This window comes from Vollenhovia emeryi, unplaced genomic scaffold, assembly GCF_000949405.1.
Source record: "Vollenhovia emeryi isolate VEMERY1.0 unplaced genomic scaffold, V.emery_V1.0 DF939150.1, whole genome shotgun sequence".
Classification (NCBI taxonomy): Eukaryota; Metazoa; Arthropoda; class Insecta; order Hymenoptera; family Formicidae; genus Vollenhovia; species Vollenhovia emeryi.
This window is the reverse complement of record NW_011967216.1, coordinates 676,232-702,716: the sequence shown is the minus strand read 5'-3', so window position 1 is coordinate 702,716 and position 26,485 is coordinate 676,232. Positions and strand designations below refer to the sequence as shown.

At 46.1% G+C, this 26,485-nt stretch overlaps 1 protein-coding gene across 4 annotated transcripts in view; it reads left to right on the top strand.

Annotated features, from left to right (window-relative positions):
* The window catches only part of LOC105565633 (zinc finger homeobox protein 3), a 92,746-nt gene that overhangs the window by 55,935 nt on the left and 10,326 nt on the right, over positions 1–26,485 (top strand). For 2 of the 4 annotated variants that reach the window (XM_012018989.1, XM_012018990.1), the window contains exon 5: positions 11,156–11,226. The exons of the other annotated variants lie outside the window; for them this stretch is intronic. In XM_012018989.1, coding sequence (XP_011874379.1) covers positions 11,156–11,226 — 71 coding nt within the window. The remainder of the gene's footprint in view (positions 1–11,155; positions 11,227–26,485) is intronic. 4 annotated transcript variants of the gene reach the window in all.

Here is a 26,485-nt window from a genome sequence, read left to right as displayed (position 1 = left end):
CATTATGTTCCGCGAGTGCAACGGGACTTCAACGATTTTAACGATGCCATTCGGCAAAGAATCTTGCGTTCTCTTTTCTCGACGGGGAGGATGGAGTACCGCTGGATTGACAGAATTCTAGACCGTGATTCTTCACTTTCGCGGGACGATAATAAACGCGCCTTTCAATCATTATTTAATTCCCTCGCAACCGGTATTTAATGTGCGGTTTCGTCATAATGGCATGTTAATCGCCACAGGAGAGAAAACCGCTACCGCTGCCTCCGTACGGACGCCCCGGCTCCTCGATCCTCAGGATCGATCCTTCCTTTCTGACGTACACACGAATACGCCCATCGGCATTCACGAGCGCCGGTCACGAAAGGGGCCGTGACTCGCGACGTGATTCGCACGTATCGTTGCCCTCACGATAATCCCAATGCCAGTGAACTTTCAATCCCGGAGGAGCTCCGGGCTAACCGGCGTTGAATTCCCGCCATCACCCAGTCATTGCCATCCGCTTGCTAACTGGCGCATCGCCGATAAAATGTTGAGCCTGTATTGGGGGTCACGATCGCACAATGAGCAAAATATTTATGGGACAATTAAGACGGGCGTACCCCGATGAATACCAAGAAAAATATTACTCGGAAAAATTTGATTCACTTTTATCGCATAGATGCAACAATTGTTGCGTATGTTATTTGTGTAAAGAGTTTCGTGTTGTATTGAATTCTGGCCTAATTTATCGATATCCTTTACGCCGGGAATTGGAGATCAATGTTATACACACGTGCTTTTTAAATGGCGATTACGTATGCGTATGTGGTTGTCAGTCGTGGTAAATTAATTCGTAATTTTGAAAATCTCGAATGCATCACGTGAAAGAAGTCGCCAGTCAGTCGGCACAGAATTATACCAAGGCATTGAAATGAGTTCTGAGAATCCGGGTAGAGGACTTCACTGTCTTAGGGTACCGTCCTGGAGTCCACGAAATTGATGACTCGTCCTAGCCCAGTCCATTGTGTCTAATTTGCTAATTTTAGACAGAGGTCATTACAAAGAATATCGTCCGGGTCCACGTGGATCGCGGAGAATCGTTTTATATATCTGGCTAAACTTTTGAAATATGCTCGCGTCCCTCGCGCAGACCAGAATAACGGCATTTACATAAATGACAAATCGCAAAAACCGTTCGCAAGTTTTAAAAAGATTGGACATTATATGCAATTTCTCCGTCGAGATTACCGCCGAGATTAACGATTTAAACATGAATTATTGATAACGCGGGTTCAATGATCATCGGAGACTCAACGGAGCAGCTCGCACATAATTTAAAACCATAATTTTTTACCCGGTACATTTCAATCTCGCATTTAAGGCAATGCTACACAATAAATCCAAATGGACAACGCTTGCACGTGCGTCTCGCTGAATCAGCATGAAGAAGCGTGGCGCGACACAACGACTCATCTGATACTGCTTGTTACATTGTATTGTCGCGATTTTAATAACTATCCGATGGACACGATCGAATGTATTTCCAATCCGCCACAATAGACACTAGATGCTGAAGGATCTATCTCTAGATAGAGATGTATTCATATTTCCAATAAAAGAATTAAAGATAACGTAGAGTATTACGGCGTGTTAAATATCCGATATTAAGCTATTCCCATTTGATCCTCGGTATATTCTGTCGCTCGGGCATTGCCCAAAAGTGATAGTTTCTGTTTTAATCTTGGTGATGGCTCCAAGCACATCGCTGAATTTCGATATAAGGTGGAGAACGCGTGATTTGGCAGTGCACGAGTCTGCCACCCGGCCGCACTATAAAAACCTTATCGGCGATCTTCCCGCAGCTCGAGTGGGGACGCTTAATATTAATGTCTCCTCTCTCGCGGAGGTATCCCTGCATTCGTGCATACCGGGTGCTCCGAGAGAGTGTCGCAATTTATTCCTGACGCTTCTGCATTTCCCCTTTACACAATTCACTAGAATTAGCGAACAGAACGTTCGAAAGCAGTAATTTCACATCTTCGTTTTCATTGATACAATGGAAAAAACATGAGGCGATTTTAATTTAAATAATAAACACTTCTTATTTCAATCTGCAAATTAAACTCAACCTTTTGCGAATTGTGCTCTTTAAATATTATCAGTATCTGGAAAGTTGTCTTTTTGAACGTGTCAGAAGATCTTCTCTAAAAATGAAAATTAGATTAGGCGAACGTGTCGTCCGTGATAAGGACGTGCGTACACGTAGCTGTGAAAAGAGAGAGATTCTGCCGCAATTTATGTCGAATTAATGTGTCAATCGCGCGGTAAGTAATCGCGGCTTGACTCGTGTCAACCTTCGAACTCGCTTGACCCAGAACGAAATGAAGTCGGTCTTTGACGCAGCCTTGATCTTTCGCGATCTTTCATCCTTGCACCATGTCGAGGATCATCCGCCGATACCGAGGATCGAAATCATTAATTCCACGTGATTCCGTACCCGCCCCGCCAATCGCTCCGGAGTCTCATTCTCCGCTCCGTTCCGGGCACCATGACTTTTACCTCTAATTGCGAGTCACCTCGCCCAGGGACTTTTCGCAAGACAGACTGTTGCACGCAAAGGTCATCGAGTCGTTTACGAAGGAGCAAATGTTATCCTTTAGGCGCGATAACGGCCGTCATGATGAAGTGGAAATGCTTGGCACGTTGTTAATCAGAGAGCCGATGCCTCATGAGAAGAGAGACCGAAATCGATATACAAAGAGATCTCAACTCCCGCGCGTTCGGAACCTTCCTACATAATCATGATAAATGCCGCTCTCTCTCGCCATACTCGAATTTACTTTATTCGATCGATATAACGGGAGAGACGGTTATTTTCAAATAAACAATCCACTCTAAACGGACGGCTGTCCGGGCGTGCGGCTCTATTAAAAATTGCACGCTCGCTGACACGACGGAGATCGCGAACGGTTGTAACGACCGCGGCGATAACTGTCGCATCTGCAGCTCGATTCGCAAAGCTTGAAACACAGCCACCCTATATAAGATCTCGTGGCCGCATATATAGCCGTGCGCCAGGTACCAACGTCTCGCATCCCCCAGTATAACGTATGAACACCACGGGCCCGAGGTAGTATAGGAGTTTAATTGGTGGTAATATGAATCCGCGTAATATAAACCGCCATCAGTCTCTCGCCGGGAGAGTGAACGAGCGGGGAGGAGAGGACCGACGGGCGGGTCGGAGCGGAGGGCGAAAGAAGGAACACGCGCGGCCCGAAACGGTGTGTCTCCACCTTCGTAATACCGACGGCTCTTTTTATCACTGTCGCGAGATTTGGCGCTCTTTAAGCGCACCGATCGTTGATTACGCCAACGATAATTCACTTTAGAACATATATACCTGGAAGGGCCGTAGCCAATCTGAACAATGTAGCAGAGGTGTCTTCGATATCTACCGTATCCCTGTCCGCGCTAAATCTGCTGTGCACTTCCGCGCGACAATCCGCGCTGATTACAAATTAGAAAGATTTAAGGATGGTTACCTATAAGACGCGAACGAGTAGTCCTTTGTTGTTCTTAAAGAAGGAACTGGAAGAATCTACATAACTGTACATATTCTATTCTCCAAGCAACTTGTGAAATTATTCTGCAATCGGCGAATCCTAAACTAAATTAACTCGAGTAATTTTTTATGGCCGTTAATTACACGCTAACGACAGGTGGTTTTATTAGATTAATACGTTGAAACTGATATTGCCAAACTGGTGCATGCCGAAGTGTAATAAATCGCTCAAGTTGTTGGGATTACACCTCTGGGAAAAAAAAACTGAGATCCGCGCCAAATCACAAAGGCATTCAATAGACGCGCGGCGGAGAGACTTGCAGGCGCACAGAATCCCGCGGGGAAGCCCGAGAGAGCGAGAAGTCGTTGACAAAAAAAAAATTACATTGCTCGCAATTCTGCGAGCCGCGAAAGAAAGGGAAGAGGGAGAGGGATAGAGAACCAGGTTCGTTGACTTTCCAGGGACGCGACCCCAGCGCGATCGGTGGAAGATAAATACCCGAGCGGGCGCGGAGGAGGATTCCCGAGCGTTTTCCTCCGGGAACGAACCATCCTGCCATTCCTCAGAGTCCTCCCTCTCGCGCGCCCTCCCCGTGGACCCCACGCATTTTCTCTAATGTATTCACAAATCTTCGTTCTAACGCGGCGTTATCATTCTCCCAGCAGCCCCGGACGTCTCGTACGGTAGCGATAGTGGTGTGCGCTCTCGCGCGTCTACGTGCAGCGAGAGCGCGCGAGTATGCGAGACCGGCGCGACGGGTGCCCCCTTTTTTCCACCCTCCGTCGAGGGGTGGAATTCATTTCGCGGCCCAACGCCCTCGACTCCCACGAACGGCACCGCCGTTCGATTGCTTCGATTATCCTTACCTTATTCCTCGAAGCTCATCCCTTCAACCGTTCCCCGACCATTACCGGCGTCGGGAGTTTGCTTCTTTCCCTCGATTTCGATTCACCGTTCTCGTACCGCGACACCGAAAAGCATCCATATACGCGTTCTGCGATGTGGATGGCGGGACTGGATGGCTCAGCCGCCCGACAGCCCGAAGGTCCTAGGTTCGAATCCTGGGGTCTAGTTCTCGCCAATTTTACTGTGGACGCTATTTATTACTCACGGTTGGAGAAGTGGTGGGAATTCTGAAATATATAAAGAAAGGAAAAAGAGATTAGTCAGAATGAAAAACAGTTTGTTGAAGAGTCAGACAATAATATGAAAGTGCTGTCTATAATATTCCGCTTCAATCGTGAGAAATTGGAAAACAGATGTTCAGAATTACTATATGAATTGCACGGATAATCGAAAGATTGGATTACGCTTTTGTACATTTCTACATTCTTGCCAGTATTTTCTAGAAAATAATTCAATTCACAAATTTTGCTGTTATTACTCAATTGAATTAAATTCTTGAAATTTAATTAAGTATCCGTCTTATCAACATTACAGTCGGAGCAGCTATAATATCTCTTGTATTGTTTCGCCTCGGAAAAAAAAAGAACTGTAATAACGCTAAGCGATCATCCATTTCCATTATAATTTCAGCTCTCGGGACTCGTTCTCGACTTTTCATAAAACTTTACGTCTCCAGTTACGTACGTCGTCGGGGCACGAAGACGTACGTATTCATAATCGACTTGCCGCGGGTATATGCAGGATATTTCGAGGGTGGAGATAGGAATATTCCGACAGGGCACCGCACTGCCGGGCGAGGGACGTGGGGAGTTGAATTCGCGTCGTCATTCCGGAATATGAGATTTCCAGGAGCGCTGCCGATGGGTGGCCGGGAGAGGGTCAGGCAGGACACGGGTCGCGAGTCCGTGGGGGTGGAATTTCAGGGATGGATAAGGCGGACGGCTGCGCTCTTCCGTATGTAAGTCGCATAAGTGAACGAGCGGCGCACGTGTGTGCGACACTACGTATCTACAATGAGAAAAAGAGATAGACATAGAAAGGCGGGGGAAGAGGGAGATGGGGGAGCGAGAGACAGACAGAGATACAGAGAGAGAGAGAGAGAGAGAGAGAGAGAGACGACGGAGAGGACATTATTGGATTCTGAGCGTTCTCGGAGTTATTAAAATTCGAAGCCAGCGCAAGGAACACAGTGGCGCGGGGTCCGCGGAGGACGGAAGGATCCGGACAGAGAGCGAGAGAGAGAGAGAAGGAGAGAGTACGAAAAGCCACCCCGTCGTGAAAGAGGGGTAAGACGCTTCCATGAGAATATTAAACTCCCAATACCGGCTGCCCCTCTTTTAAGAAGGGCCCTCCGTTACCTCGGGCATAACAGCTTGTTCGCCCGCGCGACCGGCTAACCACGAAAAAGAGAATAAGAAATGGGGAGATTGCGTCTCGGAGACGAGACACTTAACAGGGTGGAAAGTTAGCTGGAGATCGGTCGAGATGGATACTAGCAATTCCCGCAAACATGCTGCTTGTTACGGACACGAGCTCGCTCTCGAGTTTGTTAAATTTAATTTACGTTGCGCAAAATTAGTAGTCGACGAATTTCTTTTAATTAAAACTTCTCTGCGATATGATAATCCTACGACTTTGCCGTATCTGCATTTTATATGGCGAGACGAAATAAAACAAGAAATCGAAACTTCTAATCGAATTATGTGTGAAAAGGGGTCAAACTTTTATCCGTACAGTTTATTCCTACGCAACGATACTCGAAGAACAATGTTCAAGAAAAAAGAGACCAATAAACGTAGACGTCAATTAGTTGTCTTATACTACGTGTAGTTGAATTTGCTCGTCAAAGTTATTATTGCATTAACTTGATATTTATTATTGACGCAACTATCGCAAATCGATCGCATTAATTTATTAAGACCTTACGAGCTAAATCCGGCGACGTCCGATTCGCCGTGACCCCGCAGAGCCATTTTCCTTTCGCTTTTAACGTAAACGGACTATTATCGAGGAGAGGCGATCGATCATCCGAGCCAATAACAAATGTCCCCGTCAAAAGTAGCTCTCTCTCTCTCGACGTCGCGGCAAACACAAAAGACGACGGCGAATTTTCAAGAGGGTCCGCCGTAGGGAACGTCCAGGATTCACCTTCGCGAGGGCCGGATTCGGACAGGGTGGGGCCGATGTAGATTTCACCTACGGCCACACGATCGCATGTGAGCAAATATAGAGATCCTCAACGTAATCTGCGTAATCGCCGGATGACGTCGTTCATCGATCATGTCACGACAATAAACCTAATATGATTTAGCGCGCGGAGCGATATGGCCGGAGACGGGAGTTGACCGTCGCTCGAGCCGCGCACGTGATTATCCGGCGGTTCCATTATTTCGAAAACACATTGTACACGTGCGCCATTGTGCGGCAAACGATCGCTGCCAATTGCCATTTATACGCGGCATGTGTTTATCTACGTAGAATCCGTTATTCATCCGTTAGTTGCGAGCCAGCTTTCGTGACAATGCAGCTTAATCATAAGTATGAGTTACCGTTAATAATAATTATTAACAATACACACATGTAATAAAAACGTTCGATCGCACGCATCTTAAATTGTTAAGTATTGAGAAATATACCGCGTACGGGAGAGATCAGTTAAATGCGTAAAATTATCGGTGTCGATCCGCACGTTTGTAACACGATGAATCCTTACGGAAAAGTTTTGTTTCTGTGTAAGACGTATGATTCTAGCAAAATCCTTTCCATACCCTTTCAATACGTGATTTGCGATGTGAAGCCGATTACAGCCTCGGGTTACACGTATCTTCCATGCAGCGACGAAATGTCGGATGAATTTTATGAATGGCAACGATAGGGGAAGCCCATGATCGACGAACTCGTAAATTTTAAATTATGTGGACTCAGTTGAAAGCTTCGATCCTTCGGGATTAATTCGCGTTATTCTCAGCACCCCCTTTTTCGACAAGCGTTCATATTTCAGCGTTAGCCATCGAAACCCGATCGATAATTTTATGCGTGTACTTTAACGGAATCTAAACAAGAAACAGCAAAGAAATGTCTCGATGCAAGAGATTAAGAAATCGCGAAAATCTTTCCGTGCAGAAGCGCGGAAATGAAATATTCATCAAGTTAATTTCCTTACTGTCTCGCAAAGTAAATTTTATTCCGCACAAAGCGTACGTGCAAATAAAACTGACGGGATTACGATCCGCAGGCGGGAAAAACGAAAGGTGGATGAACCCTCGCGTTTGATTTTTGGGCTGGCATTGCTGCCTGTCGGCCCGGAAGAAAAGCCTTTAGAGAATTTTTCCGCCTGGCAGGCCCGGCCGAATATTCGTCGTCCTCGAACGAGAGATGGCGGACCTATCCAATCCGCTTTCTCATTTCCGTGATTGCTGTTTTAAATAATTGCATCCCTCTGTACCATCCCCTCGCCAAGCCGTTTGTACAATATATTTCGCTGCAGAACCCTTTACCGCACCGTCCGTTTCTACGCGCCGTGAACCGTCGAACGTAGCTCCGGATAATTCGCCATTTTTAATTAAATGCGCCCGAATTCGTTGGCAAGCATTTCCAATGCACAGCCAGCAATTAATTGCACGGTATCGACGATGCTTTTACAAAGGGATCACGTCACGACTTTTTCGAAATGTGATTGCGAAAAGCCTCCGTACGCTAACAAACCGGGAAATATTATTCGCGACGACTCGTGAATTAGATGCCGGGCTCTCACAAAGGGTCTTCCGGATCAGAGTGCGCGGCGAGAGATCGGCCATTAGACATTTTTTAACAAGCTGTCGCAGGGGGGAAAATATCATGTTTCCGTAAAGCCAGGGCATCCCTCTCGGTCAGCCCTTCAGCTAAACTTCCCCTTGAACTTCGGTCACCGCGCCGACCCCTGTAAACGATCGATCGTCTTCGTAACGTCGCCCTTCATTGTTTCCGACACCCCGGTGCCAACGGCGGGAAAAAATTTACATCGCCGTCCATTTTCGACACAGTACCCTCTTAGCTTAGGGTAAACTCAGAGCGCGGTGATAATGAGAAGCGAAGGATGGAACGTCGTCACAAGCGACAGCTGATTCGAAAAGATCATTAGCCACCTTGCGAAATTACCTTGAAGTGTTACATGAAAAATAATGACGGAGCCTTGTTCTAATTTAGTCACCCGGTGATATAAACTTGGTTAACCGTCTTTACGTAACGTCAAACGAATTATTTCTTTTTTAACAAATGCCATGTTGCCCCACGATTACATGATTTTCAGGATAAACTAATTGGACTTTGAATGGAATATATAATGCTTGTTGAAATGAAGCTAACCCGGCTCTGAAAACTGGATTCTGAATAGAATAAGAGCAGGACAAGGGGGGACGTGAAGTATCGCGCGCAGTGACGACTGTCGTGCGAGACGGCCCTCACGAATCGAAATCGCTCGATGAAGGTGAGCCGCGGGGAACAACGAAGCGGGAGAAAAGAGGATAAGCAGGGAAAGAGGGAAGGGAAGGAAGGGCGCTCCGAAGAGACGGGTTGCGCGACGAGGAATCGGGAAGGAGGAAGAGGAAGAGGGACAGAAGCGCTCCGAGCAAGTGCTAAGCCCGATGCCGAGAGTGCCCAGGCTAAGCCAGAAGGCAGAAAGAAAGGTTTTATCTGCTCGCAGTTATTTATCGCTTTCCGTTGTAGCGGTGGCGTCGGGGCACGACCAATCAGAAGTCAGTATCCCCGGGTACCAGTCCGCGCCATCCGCATACATTATCGTGCGGAGCCTCGGCCATTGTCTTTCCACCGTTGTAAATCACATTTTATTCCCTCGCTTACGGTTTCGTTTTATTTATTTGTCGGAGAAACGTATCGCTACCGTACTCGTGGCCAACTCGCGCGCTTCCACACGTACACGCGCGCACATGCACGCGCGCGCGCGCGCAAGTGTACGAGGACAGACGAGAGCGCGAGCGCGCCTGTGTGGGTGGACACACGTGCAAAATCGAGAGACACGTATTTTACAACGTGTGTGCGAGAACGAATACGGGAAGAGAGAGAGAAAGGGAGAGAGAGGGAAAGAGAGAAAGAGAACAATGTGCTCCAAGTTGGCTTCGCCTCTTGACCGCAGAACGTGTGAGAGGAAAGGGGGCCAGGGGACCGCAACGAACGACTTCGATTTTTATTAAGCACCCGAGCCCGACCGTCGTCGACGACTGTTTAACCAAATTCCATCGCTAGATCATCCCGCCGCGCCGGGGCTCCTGCAAAAGATTCATTCCGACGTTCTTTTCCTACCTCCTCGCGCATCGCTTTTCTCTCACCGTCGAATCGTTCTACTCGGAAGGAACAGCAAAAAGAGACTGAAAATCGAAGGAATCTAAATCCAGATAAATAAATTACCATTCGAAATTACGAAAGTCGCGCAAAGTACCGTACTTAAAAAATAGTGAAATTATTTGATTTTTATTTCTAAACTCAATTGCTCAAGCAGCGTCGACGTAGCGCGCGTCCATTCCAACGCGTTACAATTTGTAATTTATGGCTGCATCGAATAAACGGACTGTTTCGATCAAAAACAGAAGCGGCGCGCTATCCATCCGGCAAAAAAGGATTGATTTAATACCACGCGTCGAACGGACTTTATACGCTCTTCGTGATACGTCTTAATTATACGTTAGGCTGTTGCATGCAGATACTTAACTACAGTGTTGCCATTCCGACGAGGCAACGAGTTTCTCGCTTCGGAGTCGAAGGTCGAAGGGTAAAAATGTCTGCATGAAGAGAAGGACCGACTGCCAGCGACTCGAGACGATTCTTGTACAATAACATTTGAGCAAATCTAAAAGATTAATTATTCCAGACCTGGGGATTTCTTTGTCAGCGCTTAAGCGACACACTTAAGCGCCACAATGTTGGGAACATTATATTTATTTTGCTGCTTGTGTGCAACACTTTTGATATTTAATACGATGTTAATGCATGGAGGATGCTGGAGAACGACGCTCGACATTCAACATTTGCATTGTCTATTTGAATGTAGCAACGCTGCGGCGACGACGGCGACGAGCGTGTATGATCGTACGGGCGTTAAAATGAAAACACAATAGGGAAATGTACACTCTCGAGAATAAATCAATAGGATTTCAGATTCCAAGTAGCCCCTTCGAGTCTTTTGCAAATATCTCGCGATTTTTTACAGTTGCATATGAGATATAAATGTCACGTTTCTTCTAACCCCAGTCTTGCCCGCCTCAATCGCCCTGCATTTTTCAAGGTTTTCAGATATAGAGATAAAAGTCGCGTGTCAGCGTTGCTACTGCTTGTAACAATAGTGGCCACGTAGAGGCCACTGCTTATGACGGCAATCAGAACGAGGTTGTGAAAGAATTCTACATATTGACGTTGGAGGCGTCGAGGCGGAGAGAGAGTTTGGCCTGTAATGCCGTTTCTTCGGCGTAAATAGACGAAAACTCGATAGAAAACGCGCAACATTGGTCGCAACAAGACGACATTTCGCGAAGCCTTTCGACCTGCTTCCAAGTCCAGGTAGAGTTCCTTGGCAACGCGTGATTCTGAGATGTTCCATCTGCTTTCCGGTTCCCGCCCCCCCATCTCGTTCCATCCGCGTTTCCTATTCCCGTAAAAAAAAAAAATTACCATGAAGCCCTAGCGCAATGAAATAAAATGCCAAATGCTTGTGACAGTTTCAGCGGTGCAAGTAGACCATGCAGGCCAGGCTCTCTCCCAACCTCAGTCGCGTCCTGGCCATCAACAGGTCAGTACGATAAATGTTATTCAAAGTTATCAGTGTGTCTGATTCGCCCGATAGTGCCACGACGTAACGCGGTTTAGGCAGCGCGAGTGTGACTGAGGTTGACAAACGTGTAATTTGTACCCGCAACATTGTCCGCACCAATGATAAGAATATCACAATTCCGCAGACCGTGTACAACAATCTTAAGCAAGATACACGGTTTACGGCAGCAATTTAACAAAACAGTGCGATAAGCTGCACTCGTACGGTGACAAAATTTTAAGTTAAATGCATTCGCGGAATGTAATTCAATAACAATTGAATAGTTCTCCCCCCCCCTCTCTCTCTTTCTCTCTCTCTGTCTCTATTATATATCTTAATTTCACCGCCAACATGTTGCCTGCATGGATCTATCGGACGTCTGCGTTTCGTCGGGGTAATCAGCGATCACACAATAAAATTTACGAACCTACGGCGAACGCTGCGAGTGTCCAACGGAGAGAGAGAGAGCGCTTACTATGTGCTTTGATAAATTTCGCGTTACGATGAACGGCGTTCGGCACCGTTCGGCGCGCTGCGGGGGTTGAAAGAAACTTTCCACCTACGACGACGCGAATTTGTCTCCCCGCGTGACACTATTTCCTTTTCTCTTGTCATCTTCGAAACAACCTGCGGTGGGCCGCGCGGAATGAGCACGGAGAACGGTCATACCCCACGAGGGAAAAGACAGCATGAGGGTGCTTGATTGGTGGAGACGGTGGTCGGCGAGGAGGTGAAACTTTAAATCGCTGTAATTCGTTTTCACGAGCCCTCGCCAAACCCTCCGCCGCGCCGGCGCTGGTCTCTCAGCATCCTGATTACTTTTCCGAGCCCCTTCGAACCGCACACGAGCGTTCCTGTTTTTGTTTTTTTTTTCTTACTCTCTTGCCTCGACCACTCTGCACGCGCGCGACTTTTTGTCTCCTGCGAAATTAGCCCTCGAATTAAATCCCCACCTACCCCGAATCATTTTCTTTTTGTCGCGGTAACTCGAAACCGCGCGCTGATGCTTGTCTTAAGTTTCTTTGCCAATACCCTAGCGAGCCCTAGTCGATGCCACCCTTCAGATTCTTCGAGCGCGACCCACCCTTCCATGCAAATAAGCGCGTCGCGATTGTTAATTTGCATCCATGCAAGATGTATTGTCCCTAGCACGAGTCCTGAGAGCAACAGAAACTCTACAGCTGACTAGAAAGAGAGACGTATCCTTTTATATAAATTTATCATTATTATTATGTAAAAATCAAATATGTCAGTGACTATGATACGTAATTAAAGACAATTCACTTGCATTTAACATTCGTGACCGAATCGCAAAGAGGTAGAAAGCAAATCAAGTATTCTTAAGCGCCGATGCGCTGAGATTTGTGCAGAGTTCTTCGAACTATCGAGTCGAATTTTCATACTGCAGAAATATTCCTACGGAATGAGACGAAGCCAGGAGTACATTTAGCACACTAGATTTCGTTGCGACAAAACGCAGTTTAAACGATCGTAACGATGGATAAATGGTCATAGAGCGAAGCATCGTCCGACTATATGGATAAAGGCAGCCTAAAAAATCGATAGTTATAAATGTACTACCTTTGTGGATACAGAACTGTATCGTTCGGCTGCTCAATGATTTATGTCCCTGCTTATGAACCGCATCGATTTCTCCAGATATACCAACGTTACGCCTATACAATTTTATACATTCATACATTTTGCACATTTAGCGTGCAAATATTCGGTTAGTCTCGTACCATATCGATCGTTACAGCGTGCGACAAGATCTATTACGATATTACCTGTCGCTACGTTCGCCTCGTTTATTTTATCAATATTTCATGGATGCTTCAACATGTGAAATGATCAGCTGAGAAATATTTAAAATATATAAGGTGCCGGACGATAAAACCTTTTGCTGGCTGCAACTCTCTTTCAATGCGCTTGTATTTGAAATATTAAATTGTAAATTTTCAAGTGCTCTCTCAATCGCTCTCAAACGAAGAGAGTGTATCACTTCAAGTAAGTAATAAGAACGTTAAACTAATAAAACGCCAACCTCAGTAAGTGACTGCTTCAATTACCGTACAGTAATTAATTATAATAGTAAAAAATCTTAGCACATGTTCAAGTTCCCCGAAATATTTCTACGCTTGCGTAATTACGTAACTACAATTACAAAACTTCCTCACAGAGATTACAAAATCATGAACTTATTATTGCATCTCCTATATATCTTTCACCCATTACGGCGATACGAAAATTCAATAACGACATTCTACGACCGTGCTGTACACTACCCGAGACGACTATTCGCGAACTCGCATTTCGCACGATATTTCAAATAGTTTCCGCGCTTGACGGGCATCCAATTACACCCGGCATCGTCATTATCGCCCGGTCACGGTATACCATCGCGCAGAAGTAAGCTCTTCGACAAACTGGAAGAACGGGGTGGAAAGTGGGCGGCCGTCGCACGGGGGATAATGTCAAGGAGAAGGAAAGTCCAATAATGAGACGTCCTCGCTTTGAAGTCGGCGCCGGCGATCCAGGCGAATCGAGGCCGGGGCGAGAGGACGAAGTGAGCGCGCGGCGCGCGGAAGGACACGCGCGAGGAGATGCAGTTACACCTTCCGGAGGATCGCGGATCCTGCCGCGTCGGTACGCGGCGATTCGCGAGAGTGACGTATCGACTAAACAATGTGCCACGTTCGAGAAGACACGGTGCCGAGCGTGAAAACGACATCCCGATCGAAATGACTCTCCGCCTCTTCCTCGTCGCCTCGTCCGCCCCGGCCGCCCCCGTCCTACGGATGCTCTTCCGTGACTGTTGCGACCGTTGTCTCGGTTGCGACGTGTAGCGAAATGTCACGGCGAGGCACGCCGGCCCCGAGTTCGTCGCCCGCTCTGGGATTAAATCGTTCCGAATAAACGTTTCGAACGGAAAACATTGTTAACACGCTCGCAACGAGGAGAAAAGAAATTTAGGCGGGGGAGAAGCGTCGAGAAGCGAGCCTCCCAACTTTTTACTTATATTTCATTGCGTCCTTCTGTGCCAGGTTTGAATCTAGCTTTGTCTTACACGGAGACTTAAGCCAGCGGCACACGATACTATTCTCCCCTATTGGATTGCTGTACGAGAGCCAATCAGGATTTAGCCACCTGATCTAAAACTCTGGCATCCTGATTGGCTCTCGTACAGCAATCCAGTAGGAGAAATAGTGTCGTGTGCTGTTGACTTTATATTTTCTTCTAATAATACTTTTGTTGACTAATTTCCTAATCCTCGGCATTAAATTCTTCCGTTATTCTTCACTAGAGTTCCGTCCAAATTAAATTCAACTGAATCTAAAGAGTTAAATTTTATTAGCTTCCTAATCTCAAATCGTTGAAAGTCTTGTTTCGCCCGCAGCTCTGAAATTATCAGTACCTTCTCTATACACGAATATCTCCTGTACGTTTCAATAATTCGTAGACCTTCTCCATGATAATTTACCGTATGTATAATGAATGTTCCCGATCATTTTCTTCGCCGCGCCCTTTACTTTCGCATAGAATTCTCTAATTTGCTAAAAAGATGAAGGCGCGCGATTCTTTTATTCGCATGCGATTCGATACGAGTCTCGCTGCACACGATCGCTGCAAACGACCACTACGAACTGTGCGCAAGGTCAGGGGTCATCCCTGACCCTGCCACTTTTCGACCCCCCTTGAAAAAAGTCCGTAATGATCCCTCGTGACATAAAGCTATTTTTTTTGTCGCCTCCCACTTGCGTCCACCCTACACCCGCAAATGACATGCCCCCGCGACGCAAGGAATAAAGGGGCATATAATCGGAGTGCGTACGTACAACCACGGGGAGGGAGCGCACCCCTCGATCCTCCATGCAGCGTATCGATAATAATAACTCTTCAAATACGCACGCTAGTAATGATCTATGGTATCTCCTGCTTCTACAATTACAAGAAAAAAAAGAATTAATAAGATTGTTACACCCTTTGAACTTTGGAAAATGTTGATTGGGAAAGTATGTCGCGGAAATTCTACTTACGCATCCAACGCACGCGATTAATTAATATATCGAGTATCAATCCATTATACTTTGTTCTCAATGGTTAATGTAGTTTAGCGAATAAGCATAAAATTATCAGAATCACGCAGATTTCGAAACAACTTTCGTCAACTACAGATTTAATATAATTTTATTTGCTAATAAATATCGCGAATCGCCGATACTATTACGAGAGAGAATCGCAAGCGGCTTCTTAAATATTAACATTTATTGTCCCTCGCATTTGCCATTGCACGAGTGCAGAAAAACCGTGCGGTTAGTGGAAGCCGCCGATAAAAGTTTTAGTTTTCCAATGATTGATCCACGTGCGCAACGTAGTCATTTGCTGAAATGACGATCGCCCGCCGGAGAAAGAAATAGAGAAATAACGCGAAAAGTTTCCACCGTCATTCAATGCCCCCGCTTTCCAGACGACCTGTCATCGACTCAACCTTCGCGATATAGCAACCCTTAGTTCCACTTCGTCATTACGTATAACAAAGTCACAAGTTCACCCCTACGTAGGATACATGCAACATAAAATAATAGATTTACATTATTTAACTGAGAAAAACCCCCTGCCGGACTGCCGTGCAGGCTAAGATATTTGTTCAGGTATAAAAACAGTTTCGTTATTAAGAAAAAAAAACCTGGTTCGGACGTGTTCAATTGGTGTAAAAATATCTGAAAAATTCTACAGCAGGAAAATATACATACGAAATTTTCAACGAAGGGTAAGTTTGCTTATACAGTCACCAGCGATGATTAAAAATTTAAACGGGAAACTTATAGTCGACCCGACTGGCATGTTCCTTTATTTGTTTAATACAACGTTTCGATCCTATTTTTTGGGGTCCTTATCAAGTAGTACTAAGTGAGTCATCGTCGTCACATAAGACAGGGACGAATTATAAAAATTAAAAATGCGTGTACATGTGAGTGCTGGACACGAACAAGACTCCCTTAGTACTTGATAAGGACCCAAAAAATAGGGTTAGAACGTTGTATTAAACAAATAAAGGAATATGTCGGTCGGGTCGACTATAAGTTTTAATTCGAAATTTTCAAATTACAAAATACCGCGCTCGCACCGCGTGTGAGAAGCGGTCCTCTCCAAAATGTGCCGCTTCTACCCCACGTGAAATCATCGCCTACCCCTCGTCCCGACTTCTCTCACTACGCTCGCCTATCGCGCATGGTTATTAACGTAAAAAAAGGGCGCGCATTAATGCTACCCTCCCGGGCACCACCCCACCTCGGCGCCATAAATATAAAAAACAACCCTCGCCCCTGAAAATACCCTCTATCATCCTTGCCTGAAACGTGGCGCGTGAAAAACACGATTCGAAACCGACATATGGAGTCCCATTGGGTCAATGGCATTGACGAATCTCCGTTGGAAAAAAAAAATTGATTTCGAGGTAGTTAATGTTGCGCAACGTCGCCTTATTTAAGTCGCCTTGCTACAGAGATCGATTCCAATATCCCCGATATTTTGCAGACTTTTTCATACATATATCACTGTCACGCTGTACATACACGCACTGGCTGTATCACATATTAATTATTCTTTCCTTATCGCACAAAAAAAATAAGGTGAAAATATTGCCAGAGAGAATTCGGCCAGCGATAGGTGGTCGTCTTTACAAAGATCTAATGCGGATACGTCAAAGTATTAATAATTTTTCAATTACAATAATTACAAGTCGACGAACGCCTCGCACAATGTAAGTGTAAAATAATGACGGAAAATATCACGTAGTTTCGTTCTTCGCACGGTGCGCGCGCGCGCGCGCGCGAGGAAGGGGCCCGATAGATGGGAAAAATCGCCCTTTCCACGCACTTATGTGTTGCCAGGGGCAGTAATAAAAAATAACCAAGATATACAGCGTAGCCGGCCGTGCCTTCGGGGGCATAACTTCGCTAATGTACCCCACTGAAACCTATTCTCTGCTCCGCTCTTTTCGCCTCCCCGTCCTCCCCCCCCCCCCTCGTTTCCCGTCGCCGACCCTCGGACCATCTTGCTGTTAACGCGGCGGAGAGGGCGGTTCTTCGCATTAAGATCTATGCGCCGCGAGACGCGATATCCGTAAACTTCCTGCCGCGCGAGATCGCAGCGAGCTATCTCGCGCACGAAACGCCCACGATCTATGCGAAATAGATTCGTGTTACAGTTGATTACTGAAGTTAACGTAACATGATTTCAAAGTGGCGTGATCTTAAAGCGACGGCATTAATTTGCCCGCAATTAAATGATCCGTTGAAGCTGCCGAAGGCGACTTCGATTATACAAATTCTTTGATGTACACACTTCGAAATAAATTTTCCTTTACACATATGATAGGATTTTTAACTTTGACATACAGGCTCCTAATAAAATTTCGATGAGGTCAATATACATTTAATTGCAAGATTATATTATAATATCTGTTTACATTCTTAAGACCTGAGCGCTGTAGCGAAATGTCCAACGCTCGTATACCAATTATTTTGATATTAGATATCTCTATAATTAAAGACACGGATATTAGGTACAATGAAGTGCTTCCAGGTAATTAAGCGAGGGAAAAGAGGCTAATCTATAGATTCGAACCAGGAACACCGCGCGGAAAATGGCACCCGGTTTGCTCTCGATAAGTAATTTTAGCGCAAAGATCCTTGCTCCTGACGTCTCCCAAGCGACGCCGGCATTAATTACGGGCGTGTAACTGGATCGTAGGAAAGAACAGGGATAGCGTCGTCGGTCGAGGGCTGCGGAAAGAAACGGCCGCCGCGGAGTCATAAACGTGAGTTATGTCAGCAGTTAGATAGTTGAATCTCGGTATTCTGTGGCGCGCTTTCGGTCCGTTAATATCTTCATTACTAAATCATCCTCGTCTCTCCCCGAGATTCCGCTCTCCTCGCGCGTACACACGCGCGCGCGCGCCCACACACGTACGCGCGTACGCGCTCGTACACAGAGCGCGTGTAAATAGACCAGACGGCAATTTCTGGATATGGTCCTAAGTACTACCATTTTCATCCGCGGCACATCTCTCTTTTATACTACCGCCCGATAAGGTCAATGGCAGAGGTGAACTTACAGCTTAAGTTCCTCGCGAGATTTCGCAGCGAGTTACCCGTCCACTACGATATAGATACTTACAGTGCTGATATAATTAATTGCGGGATAACTGCGGAAAGATCGTTTTTGCCCAGGGTTACGCGATTAGTGGCTTGTACGTTACATAAAATAAATTTAGAAATTCTCTCTCTCCCTCTCTCTCTCTCTCTCTCTGTTTCTCCAGCTATTGTCCTCTACGTCGTAATCTGATTAAACGTTAAGTGCAAGACGCGCCTCTTTCTCGCCGTTAAGACAAACCGCGCACGTAGTACTTACTTAAGAATTTTGGCGATCCACCTGATCGTGACTCACGTCTTTCTTACGCGAGTGATACACCGAAAAGTCATGACGAACGGACGTGCCGTGGCAATGCGAACGACAAGAAAGGAGCGGCGCATTTGAATCGAAAGAGTCTTTTCTTCTATCCCTCTTTCCCCCCCGCCCCCCCCTTCCCTCGCTCCTTCTCTCTCGCTCTGTTTCTTTTTTCGGGCCTTCTGTCTTCTTGCTCCCGTCCGTTCCAGCTACTGTTGCAAATGCGCTTTCTACCAGGAATTAAACTGGCGACCTTAAATTAAACCGTCCGTACGGGCGGGTCGTAGGGCCTGACACTCACGATAATTCACGTCGACCCACGTTGATGGTTGAGCCGTGTCGCATACAAATGGCGAAAATTCGTATGGTCGTTACCTCCGTGTAAAACGAATGAAAAAAAGAATGCCGGCACGGACTCGCGGACGAAAATAAAGAGGTAGGAAGAGCGAACGAGCTAACGTCGTGTGCAATGAATACCATTGAGAATGAATGCCCTCGAACGTGGTAAAATATTTATTAGTTCTCGTGCTTTCCACTCACATCCGCGATTAATTATCCCAAGATGTTAAAATAGCGCATAATCGGCTGATATTATTTTTAACGTTTTGAAAAATATGTTCTATGCAAGAAGACGCGAACGGATTTTTATTAGATACTTGCTACAGAATTAAGGAAACGTTAATCAAATTTAATGGTAGCGATAACAGTTTTCTATACGATATGTGTCAACTTTTATATAAAGCAACGTTATTTATTGAAACGAATCATCGTACACGTCGTTTTTTTTGGGGGGGGGGGAGAATAAATCCACGCGCTTTGAGTTGCAAATGGGACGAATCACACGGCGGGCAAATTGAAACTCACGGCGAGTCCTTTAAAAGTTATCGCGAAGGGGACTGCGAGATCTCTCCTCGAAGGAGTAGAAAAGATCGCGTTAACGACGTGCTCGACAATTAACCCCAGCCCGGAAGGGCGGAGGACTTTCCAACGCAGTACGGCGAGCAAGCTGGGACAATTAATTAATGCCGGCTCGCTCGCTTAATTCGGGGTGCAAACGAGTTGGATCCTCGGCTTACCGGGCATACCGGTAGCTCCTGGCTCTTGGAGCAACCTGTTGCTGTAGCACGAGAGAGGAGAGACGAGAGGCGCAAAGCGAGAGAGACAGAGAGAGGGTGGAAAGATTGGGATATAGGATGCCTCGGTGGCGGTCGACTCGGGGGCGGCTGTGATGCTGCGAGCTGGCAATTAAGCCATCAACCCTTAATGAATGAACTCGCTCGAGCCACCGACCCTGCCAACCCCATTAGCTAACTAACCCCGAGTTATTTGCATGTCTGACGGCGAGGGTGAACGCCGAGATTCGCCGGGACAATTACAAGTGACTTTATGGTCAGGTGCTTAAAGGCTTAAAGCCGACGGGCTCTTAAATAACGCTCATCACCTGGATACGAAATCCACGCCGTGAAATCGTACCGGTACATCATATCGCCCGAGATCACATTCTTGATAACAATTAGACGCTGGATTTGACCTCGATGTAGCTGTCACTCTTTGTAAAAATATGTTTGGCAGAGAGATGGGGGCCATAAAACGCGTCGTTCATGAAACTTAATTGCGATAAAAGTTTACGCTGTATAATAGAGTCAAATCGACCCGACGCGAAAGATCGCACGCATGCACACGTGCGTGCCGGTTATGCGACGGTGATCAGGATGACGGACTCTTCCGACCGGAGTTAAGGAGCGTTTAATTAGAGCAAGTTGAAGCGCCCGTTCGGCCCAATTTCACACACGAACGCACCCGACGAGGAGAGCGACTCCTCCGGTCCCAAGGCGTGAAAAGCGATGAGATAGTCAAGCTCCTTGGCCACGTGGGTTGTCTTATCTGCGAAATGGATCTCAGGACACACGCCGAACAAATTCCACCTTCGGTGGTTGCATCGGCGCCGGACGATGCGCACACCTGCGAACAATCGGGAATGCGCATCGCGAAATTTATGCCCCGGGGGAAATCGAAATAAACGCAAGCAACGCTGCCATTTTATGTTAACATTCGCGCGCCCGAGCACCGCTGTAAACAAACTTTAAGAGCGCCGAATATGCAACGACGAGTCCGAAGAGTTTTACGGCCAGCAATCGTTGCCGTTTTACAGCACGGGCAGTTTATGAAAATTAACTGAAAACTAACGTCCGATCCCGCGCATCGATCCCTGTATTACATTTCCTTACTTTTATACGACGGGATGTAAATATATTTACAATCGCACGGATAAACATTTCTGAATGAAACGCCTCGAAACATTCGGCATTTGAAATCAACGTTGCGTGTCGTACATCGCGCGGCAAACTCCGCTTCAATTTCTCTTTACGTAAAATGCGAGTCGCGAGTAATAATGCCGAGATAAAAACCGACAACGAGCGAGCTTGGGGTAAATGGCGCGCGAGCTCGCAAATTCCGGGTGAATTTGATCAAAAGGTGTATCTCCATCCGGCGAGCGAGTGTGTTTTGTACCTGCACGGTACGGTGGGATCGCGTGTCAAGACGCACTTTGTCCTCCTAACTCCTTATGCCTTATCCAGTCCTTAGCGCGGAAACGCTAATTCGTTGATTATCCTAATGACTGTCAGGGAGTCAGCGGGAAGGAAGCAAAACCACGCGCGCGCCAAGAACCCCGTCTTGATTTATTCCGAGCAGGGCCTTTGAACGTGCCGCGGGCTTCTCGTTACGCGTTACGTTTACTCGATCATCATTGTTCCATCGATAAGCCGTTCTTACGCTCGCGCGGCCTTCGGTTAATTCGCTGTGTAACTGCCACGCAACTAATGCGACTTGCGCGAGCGAGTCGGGGAAAATGCGCGAGTAATTTGCAAAATTAATTGCCGACGAGCCGTCTTTTTATACTGACGTGGTGTCTAATTAATTTCAAGGCCCGGTTGCCCGAGCTCGCCCTGTTGGCTGTACCAATTTGAATCCGTTAGGAAACGGTGAAGCAACTGCGTAATTCTTGTATAATATTGGTCTGTTTTATTAACTGTTAGAAATTGTACTCGAGAATATTTTCGACCGCCACATGTGCTCGTTTGTTTCTTCAATTAGCTGTGATAACATCGCTAATTATTCGGGTTGTACGATTACAATGTTTTACGTAACTATGACGATAAATTTATCGCGCCGTGGCATTTTAGTTTTTCAACATTTCACTCGTACCTTGAAAGGTGTTGTAATATAAATTGCTCTTTTACTGACAATACTTGAAGCTGAATCGCATTACAACAAAGATAATAAAATAAATCCCTTCCGGATTAAGCCTAACGAATTCTGATGAATCTAATAATTGCACGAGCGACACGTAGCATCATAGTAAGGTTTCTTAATTCAACCTGACAAGTGTAGTGTCCTAGTTTTATCCTTGTCATCTCTAACTAACTCAGCAAACTTATAAGATTATTATGATATCATTTTATATTACATGACGTACGTTGAACAACAGACAAAAATCCTGGATATTCCGCTTTTACAGACTATAATAATTCTTGTACTTATTTCCCTTAAGTGAAAAAAAAACTATTAAAACCATTTATGTATTAATTGTAATAATATAACAAAAGAAACAAAACAGTGTTAATTCGTATATCAATCGTATTAGGAATAAATCGTTAGTATAAATTTAGCTGAGTTACTTATCATGAATAAAAATATGGTTCTCGTCTAATGCTCGGTAAATGGATGGACGGTGAATTTATTCTCGTTTCAGTCGTCACCGCAATAGGGTTTCTTAATTGTACGAGAGTATGACATTAATGTCCTAGTTTCGCGCCCTCCAGTTGCCCGCAATTACTTTCACCCTGTGCCGTTATCGTAGCGCGCGAGTCGATGGTTAATACATCGAATATTGATGCATTACTATAGTACTAGACACGCTCGCGTGTATTATACGGAAAACTTAAATATCATCGTACATACACACGTGTGTACCGGCGTGCTCAAAGCTGCTCAACAATCGAAGAGCTTTGTTCGTTCTTCATAAAGTTTCATCTATCCTTTATCCACTAAATGATTAAGATCAATAAGAAACTTTAGCTTTAACTTAAATGTCACGATAGCCTAAAGAATTATTGCCGAGATCAATGATTTTATATAGCATTGCACTTTCATTGCGGAATATTATATATTTATTCTTCAAATATTTCCACTTATATCTTTCCCAAAAGAATCGAAATCCTGTTAAATAAACCCCGATAGTTTTACTCGTTTCTTATTGCTCGGATAAAAACTACCGCGATGATAATAATAAACAATAACTTGATCCATTCTGCTGCTAATAAGTAATGCTAAATTGTCCGAGGCTGGAAGATATTACATATTTCGTTATCTCTTTCTTTTCTACGACGATAATAAGGGGCGATAATAAACGCCGAGGTCTTGGATATTAAAATCTCTCTCCTCAAAAGTCCTCAAGTATCTCCTCGGGAACGGGTGGAAGTGGTACTTCTGGTATTGTTTGCAGGGTCGGCTTGAATCCTCCTAATTAGAAAATTCTCGTCGCGATCCCGCCGTCGTGTGCGCGCCTTCTTTCTCCGGTGAACCTTTTTATTATACGAGGGCGTAACAAGGGCCGAGGGTGCCTCAGTAATTATTATTCAAATATTTTCCTTTGCCCGTGTGCCCGCCGCATTAATATTTACAATGCCTTCCCGTCGGCCAACCCCCTGGCTAGGGCTTGCTGATCGAGAAAAGAGTTCGCGGTTCAAGCAGACGTTTTCACCTTTCTTATCCCACGTCCCAAAAATGATATATTTACGAGGAAACGTCAGACTGGCTTGAAATGTCTATGCATATTTCTTTTAGTCGACCAGACGGTGATAAAAATAAAATTAAACGGGTTTGAATAATTTTCATAAAAAAAAACGTTAAGAGAGCAATAAAATTAAACATCGCCTTAATAAATTTGCATATTTAGTGCATAGCGTCAGATGTTAGAATGTCGGGAGCCAGTTTAATTATTTTGAGATTGTCAGAAAGATCGGAAGCAAGTCTAGAAATAGTGACTTCCTAATAATCGATGAATTATTACCCCCTCTCGAAATTAGAGATAATAAAGAAGTTAAGACTTCCCTTATGTTTCTTTTAGTTTTCTTATATTTCTCGTAGTTTTCTCCCTGAATAATTTCTACGAAACTGACATAAAATCAATTAGAACGTCCTGCCTTGTCACTCGATAGCTAAGAAACGCTTCGCACAAGGTCAATCTCCTTCCGCGACAGAAAGAGAATCGCCGAGTGGCTTTTCCATGAGGAGTATATACCCGGGGCGATTGCATTAAAGTTGTATCACGTTGCGACGTCCGCGTATAAGTTAGGTTCGCGAGGTGCGCGCATGCATAAGTGAAGCGGCGTGTTCGCCGCCGAAGAGGCATGATTCCGGCCCGCGTCTGATGATCGTAACAAGCCGCGCGCCGCTGCACCGTTAGACGAACTCAACCCCGTCCGCAGTTCCTAGTGGAGAAACGAACCCCCTCGTGCCGCCTAACGATGTGCCAACAAAACGCGGATAAAGAGACGAGGAACGTAAGCAGATCGAGGGCAGAGCTGACGAGCGTTACACGCGAAGACGGAATAAAAAGGTACGGTACTCGGGCGAGGGAGGGGGAGGGGGAAGGGACGGGGTGAAGACAAATACGCGGGGCTCGTCGGAACACGACGAGGAAGAGCCGAGAGAGCCTGCAGCCGGCCGACCGTCATGAAGACGGTTTTCCTCCCCGTCTTCGAAGGAGTTTCGCCCTCCTTAATTATCCGACTGACAATTATTTTTAACGACTTCGCGATATCTTAACGAGACCTAATCCGCCGACGTGGCGTCCGTTAAAAAGAAGGAAGCGAGCGGGGGGGGGGGGCGGGAGGGTGGAAGAGAGCCGAAGGGGAGAACGCGGCATAAGGGGTGTCTCCTTACCGCTCCTTTTTAATCCCTTGCTGAAATCTCTTATTACTGTGCCGTAACATTCTTGCCGGTGGTCTACCCTCCGGAAAGATTCCGAAGGACCTGCTCTTCTTACGGTTGACTTTGTAACGGCGACACGGATCCGCGCCGTGCAATTAAGGGGGCGAATAATAATAATCCTCGTGGCGAATTGAGATTCACTATTGTGCCTCTCTCTTATTTCAACGCCGAGACGAATCTCAGTTTCTTTTTTCTTCTTTTTTTCATTTCCTTACAACCCTTAGCGCCCAAACGAGAATTCAAATGTGATCGCGCTTGAAAGTAAACGATGATAAAATCGCGTATCTCAATAAACGCGCGTTCAAATGTAAGAGTAACTCGAGGGAAGGCGCGATTCTTACCGTTAAAGTTTAGGACTGACTCAACTTTCCACTCGAGAAAAAGGCGGTACACGTTTCCATCGTGGATTTAGGATCGTGGTGTTTCCCACGGGGAGAATACAATTACTCGAAATCCCTGGAAATGCATATTATCCCGAACCTAACTCGAACAGCGGGAGAAGTCTATTAGCTGATCGCGGCCGCGATCACGTGAGAGCGTCCACTCCCATTTTCGATCCCCATTACCGCACGGTAATCGTCTAATAATTGAAGTGAGGTAATTACCGCACGATAGGCTACTTCCCACGTCCGGCGCGCCTGGCTCATTAAGTCGTCGCTTAATGATAGTCGCGATCGGTCAGTCCCTGCCAGCTATGGCCACGGCAAAGTGCGTAGTCATAACACTCGGCGCCGCATTAGTTGATCCCGTTTCGTTATTTATCGCCGAAGGACCCTGGATTCACTCTTCCGCGTTAAGCGGAATTCAATGACGCGCCATTAATCATCCCGAGCGTATCCCCGCGGTATTTATTCGCGGCCGCGGTTTGCGCAAGATGAAGACGTTCAGCGCAACAACGCGAGCCCGGGCTGTAATTCGTTCGCTAAACGCCAGATCCCTGCACGCCGGATAACGAAATCCTAACGAGATCCGCTCGGGCTTCGGAGTGGATCCTACCGCATACACCATCGCGCCAGGGTCAACGATGCTCAACGCCGATGCGTATTTATAGAGCTAAATACCAAAGTGCTACCGGATATACACCGCTGCCTCGAGTCCACTTGTCACTAAGGATTACTCGTGTTCCCACTGAGCCTAGTCTGCGACGCTTTGGGCAGGGGCGGATTAGAGGGAATAAACTTTGATGGCAAGCAGATTCTCACGGCGCGCCGCCAACCAACGTCTTCAGCCGCAGGTTCGAGCACAGTGACAAATTAATTGAGAACACATAGACACGAATGTTTTTTTTATCTATTATAAAAGTTAACGGGAATGGCTTCGTTCGACACGCGTTAACATTTCTGCCAACGAGTTGTTATTAATCGTTAAAAAAAATTAAGTAACGATCGACAGATAACAATAGGGTCATTTCAAGAGTAAAAGAGCTGCTGTCTCTGATGGCAAAGGCGATAGGACGAGCGATCGATCAAAGATCTACGCGAGTACGTACATTCAAGTGTTGACGAAGTTTTGCATCTCCACAAATCCGCCCCTGCCTCTTTAGGGGGGGGGAGGCCTGGTACCCTTCGTGCCGGGTCCGCCGCGGCTCTGCATTTAAATAATTAAAGATCCGCCGGGACGGATGGACGCACGGACTCGTCGTATTAATGGGATAATCGAGCGTTCAACGTCGACCGAGAAGTAACGGCTTGCACGGGAGGGAAGGAGGGAAAGAGATCAGTGTGGTGGTGGACGGGTGATAATGATTTTATAGTCAGCTGAACTGTCTGGGGGAGGGGGGTGTGAGACA